At 36.8% G+C, this 17,069-nt stretch overlaps 1 protein-coding gene across 1 annotated transcript in view; it reads right to left on the bottom strand.

Annotated features, from left to right (window-relative positions):
• LOC129724397 (uncharacterized) overlaps nucleotides 1-16,123 on the bottom strand; it is a 264,826-nt gene extending 248,703 nt beyond the window's left edge. Inside the window, exon 1 of the mRNA XM_055679277.1 lies at nucleotides 14,849-16,123. Coding sequence (XP_055535252.1) covers nucleotides 14,849-14,926 — 78 coding nt within the window. The 5' untranslated portion in view covers nucleotides 14,927-16,123. The remainder of the gene's footprint in view (nucleotides 1-14,848) is intronic.
• Nucleotides 16,124-17,069: the final 946 nt, after the last annotated feature.

The following is a 17,069-nucleotide window of genomic DNA, read 5'->3' as shown; positions in this document are numbered from 1 at the left end:
AACCAACAAGACAAAGAAATGTTGTGTAGGTGCTGTTACACACATTCGTATCATAACATATTTTTAAGCCTTTTGTCGTACGAAAAACTAAACCTAAATTTAATTTCAAAATATTTGCTCTAAATGATCGCGCATGCTACTACTAACAGTGCTGACAACACTGGCACACAATTTGACAGCAGTAGTTGCGCTAAAACTAGAAAAAAAGCAAAAAACCATGAGTTCGCGGTGCGCTGCATTTTTGAGGTAAGTTAAAGTTTTAGCCTGTTTTGAGCGATTCCCTGGTGTGCAATTCCTGGTGTGCAATTGTAAACAACTTTTGGAGGAAAAAAACAGTGGTATGAAAATAAACATTGTAGTCGAACAGAGTTAAAGGCTTTGCATTGCAGTGAATTCCAAAGTTTGGTGCTGGAGTAGTAGTAAATAATTGCAGATAAATCGCACAGTTTATGATTATATTTTTATGTTTGTTGGATAATCGACGTTTATCGATGAGAAGTAAACTGAAAAGGCACCAATTTCCGGACGTTTCGATCAACTATTTCAATAATTCTCGGTCATCTCCAGCGGATTCTCAAAATAAGTAGAATTACAAACGCTTATTGACCTTTTTCGAAATAACACTTACTTGCTAGACTATAAGCTATACCGGCATACTGTTTCACTTCTATCGATATGTTTATTCCCTTATTTTTTACCTTCTATTACTGACAGATCTTATATTGTTTGTGTTGTTGTTCGCTGTTGATTTTTAGAAATCATTCGAACAATTTAAATTTAAAGTGCTTGGATTTTTAGAAGTAAAACGGAGCCCTATATAATGTGTAATGAATGTCCCAGACTTAGAGCTAACATAAACAAGTTGAGAGTTGGGAAGTTTTAACATATTTTTCACATCTTGATAAGTGCATAGCGCCTTTATTGTTTATCCATCTTCACTCCGATTGTTTCCTACATATTCAAATTCAACACCAAATTTGTTCGCCTAATCCTGTTCGAAGAATCCACACACAAATGGGATTATCCCGCCCCGAGGAAGGACACCGCTGACACCTTGCTCGACGGGTGATTTAGAAGTCAAGCTTCATATCGCCGCTCTGCAATCCCAGAACCCAGACCGAACAAAAGTGAAGGTGCATGTGGATGGCAGCAGGTAGCTGCAACGCAAAGACCAAACTGCAAGTTGTTCGGTTGTTTCAAGCACCTCTTCCGTAAGGGTACCTACCTACTTTGCACATGGTAATTTCCCATTCATTGCACACACCCATCTGCAACGCGATGACCTTCTACCTCCCTCAAGCCCGTTTGGGCTAAGCAGAAGGTGGTGCAACAGTTGGGATAATAAAACCCGACTCATCCCGTAAGTAATTGCCTTCGTTTTGTTCTGACGTCGTCACAGGGTGAGACCAAATTGACACAGTGCAGAGTATGTGTATGTTTGCTAGTTCTGTGCCTCTAAATGACAAATATAACCAACGATTATAACTTTTGAAAGACGGCTAAATGGCGACGATATAATTGGAGCGTCTTATCGCGGGATACAGCTCGGCGATATCGAGAGGCCAATTGCACTAAGAAGCTATGAGCGTGGAGCGGATTTAAGTCGCGCTTGGTTACCCCGGACTTGGAGCGGTCAACAGAGGGGAACTTATCGCAGCAGAAGTGTGATTTTCAGCTTTCGCTGATTCGTCGAACAGGAAGCGCATTATTTGCGCTGTACTGTTGTTGTTTATTTTGGTGTAAAACCACAATCCAGTTGCAGTGTTGAGAAATCCATGAAATTTGTCAATCTTTTTAGAGTAGTGAAGTAACAAAAACAACATCGTTTTTTCAGGCAACCGCGCTTCGAACCTCCGACGGCATAAAGATCGCGTTCACGATATGCGCCAGTTCGGAGAAATTTTCAGTGGATCGAATCTTGTATGCAGCTCTTCTGAGAAATTAAAGTTAGCTGTAACTTTAATTGTTGTTTGCTTACTTCTCGGGTTTGATAATGCCCTCTTGGTGACATATTATGTATGGTATTTCCGTGATTCCTCGCTGACATTTTTTTGTCCATATTATTTAACATATCATTCACTACACATTACACTAAGGTAGCTTTTTACGCGGTTTTTTTAACACGGCTTTTTTCACACGGATTCCGGAACTTACGCGGTTTTTTTACGCGGATTCTAGAATTTACGCGGATTTCGGAATTTACGTGATTTTTTTACGCGACTTTAGTGTATTTAACAAACCAGTCACTAATCTATAGGTAAGTTTTTGTCTGGTTTGTAATAAATATAACTAAACAACTGTTATGAAACGACAGATTTTTTGTTTGGAGAATCATATATTCAGTTAAAAATGGTTTAAATTACAACACTTAAAATACTCAGCCAATTAATCACATATTTTATTAAAACTAAAGACAAACACAGAGGTGCATAAAACAAATTTATATCTTTTCAATTCCCAATCGAAAAGATTCTGCGCATCATTTTTTACGAGATTTCAGTTGAACACAATTTTAAACAGGCCAGAAATGATTACCCACTCCATACTTTACTTCAGGGATATCACTTTGTAACAACTTCATCGCGTTTCACTGTAAATTCACTGGATCGCGCAATAAAAATGCTGTGAGGTTGATTATGTGACTAGCTTAAAATTTATTTTCCAGTGATCTGTGAAATGCCACGGAAACAGCAGTTTATAAATCGTTCAAATACATGCGGGGCTAAAAAGCGTGCAATTTTTGTAAGCATTTCAAGAAACCAAATAAATCTACTATATAAGTCAGTGTAAGAGGCTGAAATTTGATGAAATTCTTCACAAAGGAGTCGAAAAATTGATCCCCGAATGAAAGAATTTGTTATTTTTTTTATTCAAATTTGCTTCGTTTTTTAGCATTATTTCTCATAGTAATTTTTTCTTTCATTCTTTACTTATAAAAATGTGGGGATTTGAACCAAATAATATTACATTTGTTAGTTTCGTTCGGCAAGCAGTAACTGGTTCAACAGCATCCTGTAAAAAAGAAAAATTACCAAACACGTGTTTCATCATATAATTATTGGACACATTTATCAACTTGTTTTAAGATGATTTATTTTGGATGTGAAATGATGACCAAATGCATGGATCGAACTCCCGTAGATAACTCTCTAGAGCATTTATGGGCAACGCTCAAATTAACTAATCTGAAAAACAGTGTTGGAGTATTCAGAAAAACAGTGTTGGAGTATTCAGTAGTATTGATTCAGTCAGACCAATTTTTTTCCAACCTAAAAGAACAAGATCATACGCTTTTGTTTGGAGACTATAACCAGCTTGGTTTAGTATGGAACCTCACCACTCGCAATAATCTCACAGTTGATGTTTTTGAGTCACACATCTCTGCTGCATGTTCTACCCTACTCGATGGCTTTATTCAGAATGGTTTGAAACAGAATAACCAAATACTAAACACACAAAGAGGGCTGCTTGACTTAGTACTAATATCGGACTCACTTCTAGGACACTGTCAGATATTTGAAGGCATAGAACCGCTAACTCCAGACCCTGGCCACCCTGTCATTTTAGTTGAAGCTGAACTACCTGTTCCGACCGTTTTCGAACCTTACTCTAACGACACTGTACTGGATTATCGCAGAGCTAACCACGTAGCGTTGAACGAAATTTTTCTTCGAATGGACTGGACGTTCTTAGATACTGCAGACAACATTGACGAGGTTGTTGACTTTTTCTCGCAGTTTGTTAACAATGCGTTGGTTGAAGATGTCCCTGCTTGTAGACCTCTTTCTAAACCACCCTGGGGATACACTCATTTACGGCGTCTGAAGCGTATAAGATCTAGGGCACTGCGTAATTATTGTAGAACTCGCTGCCCTTTCCATAAGCAACAATTTTTGCGTGCCAGCAATAACCACCGATATCTGTATAAACGTCATCCCTTAGAACACAAGATAATCTCCGTAAAAATCCTCAACAGTTTTGGACTTTCGTCAACTCCAAACGAAAGGATAATAGGCTTTCCGTGGAGATGTTTCTAGATCACGACGTAGCATGCTCCCCTTCTGAAAAATGCGAACTTTTCGCCACTTATTTTCAAAGTGTATTCAACAACTCCACTGCTTCTGCTCAGCAAGCTACAGATGCATGTAGAGATTCCCCTGCCAGCGCATGTGAACTGAGAAATTATATTGTAAACCACCGGTTCAGCTTTCGCAGGTAGAATCCGCTATCCGCTATCTACAAGATGAAATTTTCTACGTCACCCAGCTCGGATGGAATACCTTCATTAGGGTGTCCCAAAATTGCACAAGTCTGGGGCTCACCCTCCAGATGATGGAAAATGGTGTTACGAATAAACTTTTGTTCGACGGCAGCTCTAGGAAATGATGTCTTCAACTGGCCCCGATGCCTTTTTTGAAAAAATCGGTTTTTCTTATGTTAGATCAACAAAACAGGTACAAAATTGAATAATTTGTCATGAAACCTAATCCTTTTATATTTTTTACAGGTTCCTTAGGGTCCAAACTGTAAGGGAAAAATTCGTTTCGGATTGATTATCTTCAATTTATTTTCCTAAAAAAAGCTCTATCGTTTGGAAAAGAGATTTTTCAAGTATACTCATACATTCAATCAATAAAAGTGGGTATTAAACCTAATGCTCTAACGAACTGAATGCCATTAAAAGTTGGGAAATTTTATGGGGAAGAACATTGCCAAAGACTACATGGCTCTAAAATAACTTGATTTTGAGTTACTCGTGATTTACTGTGAAATAAAACGTTGCATTTTGATGTTTTCCAATACAATCCTTCATGTGTCCTGAAACGATGCACGAGCTCATTAATCCAGCCGCTGACGTTACTTTTCAACAAATCTCTCCGTGAAGGCAAATTCCCCACCAGCTGGAAATTGTCAATAATGTTCCCTGTGCATAAAAAAGGAGAAAAGCGAAATATTGCAAACTATCGCGGCATAACGTCATTATGTGCATGTTTCAAAGTGTTTGAGATCGTTATGAATGAAGTACTGTTCTCAAGCTGTAAAAACTATATATCAACTATATTCCACGAATCTGGTTCAGTTTACTTCATACTGCCTACGTAATATTGAGGCAGGTTCTCAGGTTGACGCAATATATACTGATCTAAAAGCTGCTTTCGATAAAATTCTAAAATCAAGTAAACTTAATATCTCCGATGATCTTATTAGTTGGTTCAGGTCCTATCTCACGGACAGACGGCTTTGTGCCAAGATCGGATCCGTATCGTCTGAGAGCTTCTCCAACATGTCAGGCGTACCACAAGGAAGCAACCTCGGTCCACTTCTGTTCTCAATATTTATCAATGAGCTGTCGATTTTACTGCCACCGGAATGTCGGCTCTTTTATGCGGATGATGTCAAATTATACATAACTGTGAAACACATCGATGATTGTCATGTGCTCCAACAATGGATCAACATTTTCGAAGAATGAAGAAATCTTCTAACGATTAGCATCAATAAATGCAATGCAATAACGTTCCATCGAAAACTGAACCCAATCACTTTCAACTACAGCATTTCCAACCAACCTCTTGTACGAGTTGACCGCATTCGAGACTTGGGAGTAATACTCGATTCTGGACTCTCATTTCACCTTCTCTACGACAAAATAATTACTAAAACCAACAGACAGCTCGGATTTATGTTCAAAATATGTAACGAATTTTGCGATCCTCACTGTATGCGGTCGCTGTTCTGTGCTTAAGTGCGCTAGATTTTAGAGTTCAATGCAGTTGTGTGGTGCCCATATCAGCACACTTGGAAAAACAGATTCGAATCAGTGCAGAAGAAATTCGTAAAATACGCTCTTCGACGTTTGCCATGGCGAGATACAGTGAACTTGCCACCATATGAACAGCAGTGTAACCTGTTGGGTCTAAGCACACTAAAACACAGGAGATTCGTTGCTCGGGCTGTTTTTGTCGGAAAAATACTGAAAGGAGACGCTGATTCTGAGCAAATTCTGACACAACTTGATTTTTACGCACCTGAAAGGACTCTACGGCAGCGGGATTTTCTTTCTTTCGATGCCCGGCGTACGGAATACGGTCGTCATGAGCCGATCCGTTTTATGGCTGCCAGCTTTAATGAGGTCTACCATTTCATTTTCTACGATTTCAACTTCTCTAATGCGACATTGCAACGAAAACTTCTGAATAGAGGGCGAGAACTTCAATGACGAGAATTACATGAAATTAACTATAATATTAATGATTGATTTATACTGACTGACCAATCAACATGTAACTTGTTCGTTTTTTTTTTTGTATTAGTTCTTGGTTATACTTTGTGTTTTTGTAGAGTAAGAAAAGATATGAGGTTTTTATGCCGTTTTGAGTAGCAAAAAGGGTTTTTCCTCATCACGAAAAATTCATTAAGGCATATTTATCCAGATGAAAACATCAAATAAATAAATAAATAAATAAATAAATAATAAATAAATAAATAAATAAATAAATAAATAAATAAATAAATAAATAAATAAATAAATGACCAAATAAGATAACACATACATATTTTTTGAAGAAATTTGTGAATCATAAATATAAGATTAGTGCGCGCTGATTCAAAATTGAACAATATAATGAATTGTTCAGGAAAACATGAAATCAATTGAAAAATATGTGAAAATTCATGATGCTGGTGTTTTTACTCATTTTCCAGTTGCACTTATACCAAGCAAAAATGCGTAAACTACTGCGTGCTAAATTTGACGTTTTTATTATGGCTCTTGTTCGAAACATATGTCTGTGAAGACTGGAACGCGCAAAAATTGGTCGACTTCAAATTGGTGTATTTCTGTTAAAAATGCATTAAAAAAAAACATGGAATGTTGCATTTGGAAGTTGAGTGTAAATAAAATAGTTGCTAAAATGAGTTTTTACCGGTTGCTCTTCAGTTTTCAAAATGGCGTCCAAGCAAGAGGATCAGCGTGTCAAAATTTTGCTCGCGCAGCAAGAGAATCCGTCTTTCTCGCACGCCAAATTGGCAAAATTGCTGGATGTGGCCAAATCGACCATAACATATATTTCAAAAGTGTTCGGACAGCGTCTGTCGACCGCCAGGAAGCCTGGAAGGGGCGGCAATCGTAATTCTGACGTCGCAGCGACGAAGATGAAGGTGGCAGAGAATTATAAGCGGAATCCTAACGTCTCCATTAGATACGTCACTGGCAAGCTCATTGTCTCCCATACTAATGTGCAGCGGGCCAAAAAACGAGCCAGGTTGTCGACGTTTAAGGCGGTGGAGGTGGCGATCCCAGATTACGATTAAAACACCTCGGCAAAGCCCGGAAACTGTAATTTGCTTACAAAGTTCAACCGTGGGTGACGAAACTTATGTTAAGGTTGATTTCGAGCAGCTTCTGGGACAGGAATTTTATACCGTATCAGAAAAAGTGAAGGTGGCCTAAATTTCCAAAATTATCAAACCATCAACCATCGAAGTTCCCGAAAAAATACCTCGCCTGGCAGGCCATATGCACGTATGGTCTAAAAATGGCATTTCCATCACCGAAACCGTCAATCAAGAGATCTACGTCCAGGAGTGCCTGGAAAATCGCCTGCTACCATTCCTAGAGCAACATAAAAGGCCTGTGCTGTTCTGGTCGGACTTGGCAAGCTACCACTATGGGAAAAAGGCGATCGAGTGGTACGATGCGAACAACGTGGTTGTGATACCCTAAGACCACAACCCTCCTAACAGCCCAGATTTCCGCTCTATCAAACGGTATGAGACTTGATCAAACGAAATATCAAAAAAACTAATAAATCCATCGAAAACGAGCAGCAGAATAAATCGATAAGACCACTGTACAAAATTTAACGAAAGAGCGGATGGCACGGAAGTTTGGATTTGGCAAACCAAAATAATAAACGAACATTTTTTCCTTTAAACATGTGAGTTGAACTACCAAAATAAAAATAAGAAGATTTTTGTATTATGAATTTTGACTGAAAGAAACGATTTTTTTGTCGACCAATTTTTGCGCGTTCCAATCTTTATTTCTACCCTTATCTGTAATTATTCAAGTTGAGTGTTATTGATTTACCCAGTAAAATCTGAAACACTAAATGAAAGTTACTACTAATTGCCATAAAAATAGTTGGCTGAAAGGGTGCGACGCTGAATAGAGTGCAAACTTAATATACATATGAGTAAATAAATTATTAGTTCTTCAAACCTCGTCTCTGATCAAAAACAATAACTTCACAAAAGCTATTTATTTATGTTCCCGGTCTATTCACCAACAGATCAACACGTCCCTTGACCTAACCTAATGCTAACATTTAAAACATCTTAAGAGTGTCAGCATATATAACCAAACAGGGATATAATAATAATACATTTTAACTAGTCAGATATAAAAACAAACGATATCGCCGACGAAGAAGCATTCGAAATAAATGAAAATCATCAGAACGGATATCAGCAGACGCCCATTTAACAACAAAGCACTGATTGAAAAATCCATGTAAGTTTTAAATTAGACTTAATTTCAGCAGCGAGGATAAAAAATTTGCTTTTAGTTTTTAAGTCATCAGATATAATTGGCACCGTTAAACATTAAATTGTATATGTGCCGTATCAAATAAATGATATGTGAAAAAAGTACTGAACGAAAACTCTGTTAAATAGTCTTTGGAGAACAACCAATGCACCGAAAACGTTGTTGTTAGTTTGTTGGGCAGGCAATCGTAGCATCGAAATGTTTCGCAAAGCTAATGCAGTTTTCTGTTTTTAACCCGTCAGATGTCAGTGGCCAAATGTTTGATAGTTCACTTCATTCAATGAAAATAAAGGCAATGTTGAAGCAAACAATAACAAGTCAGAGTTTTTTGACCCCATTACGTGAATAATGAGATATAATTGAGGAACAAAACTGTGATGAATAAAACACATTCGAAATGTAGAGTTTAGAGTGACGATAAACATTTGCAACAATGTGAGAAGGCAATGAAACGTGAAGTTATACATTTGTTTCGATTAAATTTTAAATTTTCAAAACTGTGTTTGTGCCTCTTACTCTGATACTACATGCACAGAACAGTGTCATTATTTTGACACAATTTTTAATTCACTAAAATTCTTCTTCCTTTGAAGTGAGAAATGTAGTGATGAAGTTCGAAAAATTTAATTACTCAAAATATTTAGTTTATTACGCTGTGCTCCAATTTGCACCTATTTATACCGAAAGTAAGGAAATGAATACTATGTTTCCCATAGAATCCTGTGATCCTTTCATTGCTATATTCGAAGTTGATTGGGAATTTATTAAAGATAGTTGTCAACGTAATTAAGTTTAACTTTATGAAACTTCTCTTAAAAAAAAACAACAACATCGGGCAATTTAATTAAATTGTTGTGTATTTCCTCTGAACAGATCAAGAAGACCTTAACCTGACACTTTTATTACTAAGGAAAAACAATCTTTGAAAATTAATCTTGATTCAGTCTTCCTTGTTTGAGCTGTGAGATGTCAGTGACCAAATATTTACTCCAGATAAAACTCAGGCAATGTTGAAACGAATTAGAGCAAACCTTAGTTTAATATTGGCTCTATTACGTGATTATTAAGACAATATTAAGGAACGAAATTATGATTAATGAGGTGTTGTATCATGATCGAAGCAATTTTTCATATGTGAAATCGCTACACTATTTCCATTTATTCTAAATATTTACCAGTATCATCAAACAACTTCACCAAACAATGTACAGAAAGTTTCATTAGGATTTTTTCAGGTAATACTATTAGAATGAAAATTTGGAACATTATCAGTTTTCGAGCCTAATTCGTCCATGCGATTGCGTATCTTGTTTTCAAGCAATGATAATGGAATTAACTATTCGAGAAATACAGTATATTTTTAAGAAAAAATGCTTCTATAACATCTTAATTTTATATAGAAACACTTTAAAAATTGGAATTATGGGTGGAAATCGGAGGCCTGTTGGTATCATAATCGAAACACCTTACTTCTGAGACTTAATCGCTTTATTATGCTTGTGCTTGATATAATGGCGAATTTCACGTAGGAAAAAATTCATGGAATAGTTTTTGTTAGAGAAACACTTTTTTCCATGAGAGGGCCCATTTTGAAATATTGAAAATTAATTTAGACAAATGAATTGTCTAACTGAAAGAACACTGGCTTCAAATGGATCTAAAATAAAACGGCCGAGCCGATTATGTTACGTTTTTTGTTCCGATCATGATACAAATTATATGTTCGAATAAATTTACGTCGGGTTTTTTCTATAAATTATTGTTTCTGTGAACCAAATAGGTAGATTGTTTCGATAGAAGTTATTTGTTTATGATTTCATGCGATGTAATGGTGAAAATGTGATATGAAAATCTATGTATCATGAAAATGGTCTGAATTGTTCCAATCATGATACATTAGCTTAAGAACACATTTGAAAAGGAAAGCTTAAAGAGATGATATATATCGGTTATGGTAAGAAGGCAATAATACACGAGATTGAAACTTTTTTTCAATTCAATCTCAAATTTGTTGAACTATTTCTGTGCTTTCCCACCCTGTTTCTACATACTCAGAACTGAATTTTCAATGTTCGACATTTGAAGCAGCAATTATAGCAATAGAGATTGCAGAATAGAAAAAAAAAATCAGAAAAATAAATAAATTTTAAAAAGGATATTTTATTACAGTGCTTCTAATTTTCACTCGTTTGAAATTCAGAAAATATAAGCTATGTTTCCCAGGAAACCCCATAATTTCATAATCCTGGGATTACTACAGTAACAGTTCCTATCAAGCAAATAGAATCGTTGTTTCAACTTTTTACAGGTTTATAGAAGATAGTTTTAAAAATAATTCAGATTTTTTTATAAAGTTTCCTTGTAAAAAGGCCACCAAAAACGGCCGAAACGTCGGGTATTCTAATCTAGTGAACTGATTTGCATTTTTTTTTAAACTGAGAAAGTCTGAGAAAAACACCTCATCCACATTAATCAGTGTGGTTAGAATACTTTTCAAAATAAATTCCCTGCTTTTCAGCCCAAATAATGCAACGTAGATGAACGCAATTCAGAAATCGCAGTGGAAAAAGTACTTGATCGGATATGAAACCGAACAGTGCGTCATTAACGCTAAAGAGCCGTTAAAAAATGATTAACCTCTCCCTGATTATTTTTTAGCTTTCCCTGATATTCTCCGATTTCCCTGATCGAAAAATGATTTTCCTCATTTTATTGTAGGTAGAACTTATTTTGTGATTAAACTTTGATTCAGAGAATACTCTTTCGCTATAAATTGATGGCAGTTTGCCGAGCTTAAATTATATATACCGCAAGTTGAGCAGATTTAAGCCAGTTGACCGTCGATTAGAAAGAATCTCAGCTCTTCATGTATTATGATGAGGGAAGTAAACCGCTTACAGATGTTCTCTTGAGTAACAAAATCTTTAGATATATTTTGTTCTTTGTTTCTACATATCCATAGGAAGTTTTTTCTATTCAGATATTAGTCTTTACTAAGTCTGTTTAAAACTCTTGAAGAAATCATAGTAAGATCCTTCCAAAGAAAATTAAATAGGTTTTTTCAGACATTTAAATAAGGTTCACGATATCAAACGGCATTATGGATTGTTAAATAATTTCTATTCATATATAAAAGTTACTTAAAAAGTCATTTTATCTTGCGATATTGTATTTCAATTTTATTGAGCACAGTTCAATGTTCTCGCTCATTTCTTTTCATCGCGGGAAAATATCCTTTTTAGAAGATTCTTATATAACATGAAAAGGAGCATTGGTATGTTAGTGTCCTAATGTATGGCAGGATTCATCTTTTGTGCGTCCAGGTTATAATCTGATTTTTTCACTGAAACACTCAAGTAAAAATAACTGCTGTGCAAGCAATAACTATTTATTGGTTGGCTCTTTTACTATAAATTGATGGAGGTTTCATAAAATTTAAATTATTCACCAACTTTCAAAAAGTCACCACACTCCTGGAATAAATCCAGGAAATCTCTTCAAGCTAATAGAGCTAATGTTTCAACTTTTCATAGTTGAGTTTAGATTATTATTGAAGTTAGTTTTCAACGTTATTCAGATTTCTTCTGATTTTTCTTGAAAAAGGTTATCAAAAATGGACGAAACGTCAAACAGTCTGACGTTGTTTATTTCATTTGGAAAGACTAAGTAAAAGATTTTAGTTCGTCGACCGTTGAATTTAAAGAATCTCAGCCTCCTATACATCGTGACGCTGTCGACCGCTTGCAAATACTTTCTTGTGCAGTAAAATTTGTAGATATTCCAAACATTGACATTTGTTTTCGGTTAAAAGAAGTTTTGTTCTTTATTCCCAGACAACATTGTTTTCTAAAACAAAAGAAGTGTTTACTCAAAACTCTTGAAGCAATAAATTATTTCTGAAATATTACCAACTCTTACAGATTGTAAGAGTTGGTAATATTTAATATTATAAAAATTAAATGTAATGTGGTGCGTTATATTTTTAAGCTGCTCTTTTATCGGTGTATAATCAATATAAATAAAAAAATTATTTTAAAATTACGTATTTCAAATTATTTTGATGGTTCAACGTTTCACTAATTTGTTTTCATCCCTGGAACTAGCCTTTTTTATAACGGAAATAACCACCTTTATTGCGGAGCTTGAGATCCCCGGGATTTTGTTTTCGGTATTCCCCGGAAGGGAGCAAAAATATGTTGGCGTTAGGATGTATGTTAAGTACTATCTTCTTATCGTTCAACTCTAATCTTAATTTTCGCTGAGGTACGTTAGAAGTTAACTAGTTTAAATTATTCGCCAACCTTCAAAGGGTCACAACTCTGTATGCATAATGACGGAGTAAACCGCTGGTGTATACTGCATTTCAGAGCAAAACTCATTTGTAGGAAACTTTATAAAAGTATTTTTAGATCTCAATCTTCTCTGAAACAAACAGTAGATTTAATCTCAAAACTCAAAACAGAATATTATGCATCGAAAACATTGAGAAGGAATCAATTTAACATCTGTAAGCTTGAATATCACTTATTAAAATATAAAACAGAAACTCTTCACTTCTCTGCGCGATAAGTTATCAAATTGAAAAGTGATGCAGTAAATATGAGCTGTCAATATCGGAAGGTTACAGAGCTAAAAAACTTGAGTAAACTGTGAGTAGACTGCGGGTTGAATTTTCAACAGAAGAAAGCAATTTTTATCTTGCGAGTTAAGATTTTGATAAATTTTTCATTTTACTTGGTGTTTATCCCAGAATTTTTTTGAGCTGCATTGTGTGCCTGACATATAAACTTTTTTGTTCGGAAATTAGGGAATTTTGTTGTATGGGCTTGACGCAAAAATTGATAAAAAAAATTAGGAATTCGGAAAATTGTAACGAACGATATAACTAGAGGTTCAAAAACTTTGAAAAGCTGTGTGATGACAGTTTTGGAAATACGACAAATATGTTCAGTCATTTAACATCATCAAAAATTTCACATCTCATCGTTGTTATCGGTTTCGGTTAAATTTTTTCTGCTCCACGTCGAAATGCATTGCTTCACTAAATTAACTAAGCAACAATGACAGCTAATTACTTCAAGATTAAAAAGATAAGTTAGTTTTTAACGCTATTGTTCGCAAAATTTACTGCAAAACGTTATTAAACGTTATTAATTGTATCCCTATTTTGTTGTTTTTTGATTAAAAATAGGCACGATTCAAAACGCGAAACAAGCAATGCAAAATAATAAAATAAACTACAGTAATTCTTCGAAGGAAATCATTTTTTGTTGTAGTTCGAAATTTGCCTTATGTAAAGTTATTTTCACCAACTGGAATTGCTGGTTTCAAGAAACAAACTGACTCCATTCGCACGTTTAATGCAATTGCTATCGATTTCATGTTAAATTTATCATTCATTCTGCAAGTCGAAAGTTATACTAAGTAGAAAGCCTCACATTCTTGTGCATCTCTTAACGCACCTAGAATATTAATTACTACAGCTGGAATGGTTTGGGTAAGTGCAGAATCAAACAGCGATTTTTATATTTGTGAATAAAATCGAATCCAAATTATTGTTTTTCAATTTTTTCGTATGGGTTCTGGAGGAGTTTTTACTTCTAGTTTGGTTATCACTTTTATAATAGTTACACTTTAAATATGGCTATCTTTCACTGTCGAGACTTTGACTAGGCGCTGGTTACCCTTTCAGAAATTCATTAAAAGTCTGTTGCGTTATTTTTGAGTTAGCTGAGAAGTCAGAAGGCAAATTTTCCCCAGAAAACATTCATGAATTTGGCGTTACATGTTTTATGTACTACTTTGAAGTAAAATTTTTTAGTGAAGATTTTTCAGATTTTAAATATTTCAAACATCTTCTATGATAAATCCACTGCTTCTCTTTTTATTACAAAAAAAAAAAACAAACGGACAAATTTCATGCTGAATATCTTCTTCTGCTCTGCATATTGCGACTATAGTTTATGTCCTTACTTACTCGATGAAACAAATTCTAAAGCCAACAAACAGATATATCCCACTTTGGACTATCATGCCAAATGGTTTAAATTTCTCTAACAAAGTGATGCATTGGGATTTGTTGGAACATTCTTCTTACAGTTAAGAAATAAGTCCTTCTAATTTTTAGCTCTAACACTTTCCCAGCCACACAATCACTTGAGGCTTTTCTTTTTTTTTTTTTTCAGTTTCCGCTGTCTTAAATGCAATAGAACGCCCACACATTAAAACAAATCACTGTCTATTAGTGCGAAAACCCCCCACTTTTTGCTCCCAAAAAAAAAACTATACCAAACTCACCTGTGCACCGGCACTCGCGGCAACCCACGCTTCGGCAAAAGTTTCCATTGCACTCTGAAAATCCATGCCAAAAAACATACACTCTTGCACCAACTGTTTGTTTGTTTGTTCGCCTGCCAGCTGGTTCGTTGGCTATTTTCCTCCTATTGTTTCCGTTTGATTCGTTCAAAAGTTGCTGTGGCTTCTTTGCTTTGGGGCCAACTTCCGGGTGCCTGCCGGCTTCTTCATCTGACACTGACACTCCGGTCTCCGGTCAGCAGCACTCACGATCGGAACGGTTAACGGATCTTTCTCGTTTCATTTCCCCGCTCGGAAAACCCTAACCGCGCCTAACTGCTGCAGGGGGGAGCACAACTTCGGCCCTGTCTGTACCACTGTGTGTACCACCTTCAGAATAAAACAACAAAATATCTTTGCAACCTTTTCGGAAGGTTGTCGCTTGTTCTTGCACTGCGCTCGCGAATTAATGCCAAATGCATTAATTAACCCTTCTTTAATCAGATTAAAAATTAACACAAAAACAAATTTATCATGTTTTGTTTCGCCCGCTTTCGCTTCCCGTCCCAGCTGTATTTCGTTTGGCGCTCGCGGCTCAAGGTAGCACACATGTGTGCACCCAACCTATGTCCCAAGCAAAGGCAACACACGGCCCCGCTCGATCCGGTGAGGAGTTGGGAGTTGGGTTTTTCTTGTCAATCGTTTACCGGGTAGAGCCTCCGACCGGTCGTCGTCGTCGGTCGCACATACACGAATAGTACCGGGTACTGTCGTCTTTACTTAAGCCGCTGGTTCGCGCGCACACGTTTCACCGTTTTTTATGACCCTGCCAAGGATTAGCAACGGGTTTTCGTCTCTGGAGGAATTTTTAAAATTCGTTGCTGCCCTTTCCGGAAGGCTCACCGCGGATTAGCACAATTAACCGGCTTAGCGAGCGGAGCCAAAAAAAAAAACAAAATCACACACGTAAAGCACCACACAATTGGCGGCGATCACACACTTCGGACTTGGGCACACACCGCACTGCTCAAGCCAAAAGCTTTCCCAAAACTAAAAACCTGCTCGAGAAAATCCTTCCTGTGCACTGATAACAACAGTCTCCGCCAGTGGTGGTGATCCCAGCGCAGAAGCGACCAGGGGGTTGGGTGAACATTTGGTGGGGTATAAACAGAAGGAACGGTCTCAAATCGGGGCCCCAAAAAACGGACGGAAAAGCACACTAGTTCGGGTGCGAAACGAGCGACGATAAACGTCTTACTACGTTCGATGTTGTCGCGCAACTAATAACCCACCGCCGGCCGACGATTCGATGAGGAAGGAGCAACAACACAAACAAGGGCCCTCCTCGGTGGAAAACAATGCTCTACAAGCGGATAATACCCGAAAGGAAAAGCCGAAAGAGTGCGAGAGAACAGCAGCCGGTCGGTGTTGGCACGGGGCACTCAGTTTATCTGCCACGTTGAGTGTTAGTGATAGTTGCGAGCAACAACGGGAGCATGCGGATGGTTTTTTGTGTTGACAACAGTTTTGTAAGAGGAGAAGGAGAGTGGCGGGGAAGATAAAACGGGCGAATAAATTTGTGAACTGAACATCGGGAACAACAGAGAGTGTCAAATCCAATGTCCGGGTGGGTATGCAAGTGAGAGACTTTGGTTTAAAAAGTTCGAAATAGATCTGCCTAATGCGAGTTTTTGCTGGCAAGCAACGCCTGAGATGACCAAAAGCAAACTTTACCACAGTTTAATTATACGGTATGAATTACCTACACCACGATCGATTATCAAATAGTTTTTGAAAAATCTAGTCATCTTCAACAATCAGAGAGTTTGATTTTTTTATGAATTTAAAATTTCAAAACACCGCGAAGCCGTTCGAGTTGTTAGTGCAGCCATAAGTCACTATTTGCAGATTTATTCTCAAAAATCATTTTAATCCACAGATATTAGTGTTTATAGATAATTATTATTTAAGCTATCATGTCGGTTGATGACCTGAAATCCATTCATGCCCCAGTCTAGTCCCGTTCCCCTCCGTCCACACTCAACAAAACTACAGGAAAACGTTTGAGCCTTAAGTACAGAACCAGTAACTAGGGGTGCAGAATACCTCCAGGACCCGAGGATTACAAGCCCCTGCCCCAGCTCATGACATCGTGGCTCATCATCAGACGACCATTTAACAACAAAACACTGATTGAAAAATCCTTGCTAGTTTTAAGTTAGAC

Source organism: Wyeomyia smithii, chromosome 2, assembly GCF_029784165.1.
Source record: "Wyeomyia smithii strain HCP4-BCI-WySm-NY-G18 chromosome 2, ASM2978416v1, whole genome shotgun sequence".
Classification (NCBI taxonomy): domain Eukaryota; kingdom Metazoa; phylum Arthropoda; class Insecta; order Diptera; family Culicidae; genus Wyeomyia; species Wyeomyia smithii.
The sequence above is the reverse complement of the archived record's forward strand: the minus strand, read 5'-3'. Positions and strand labels throughout refer to the sequence as shown.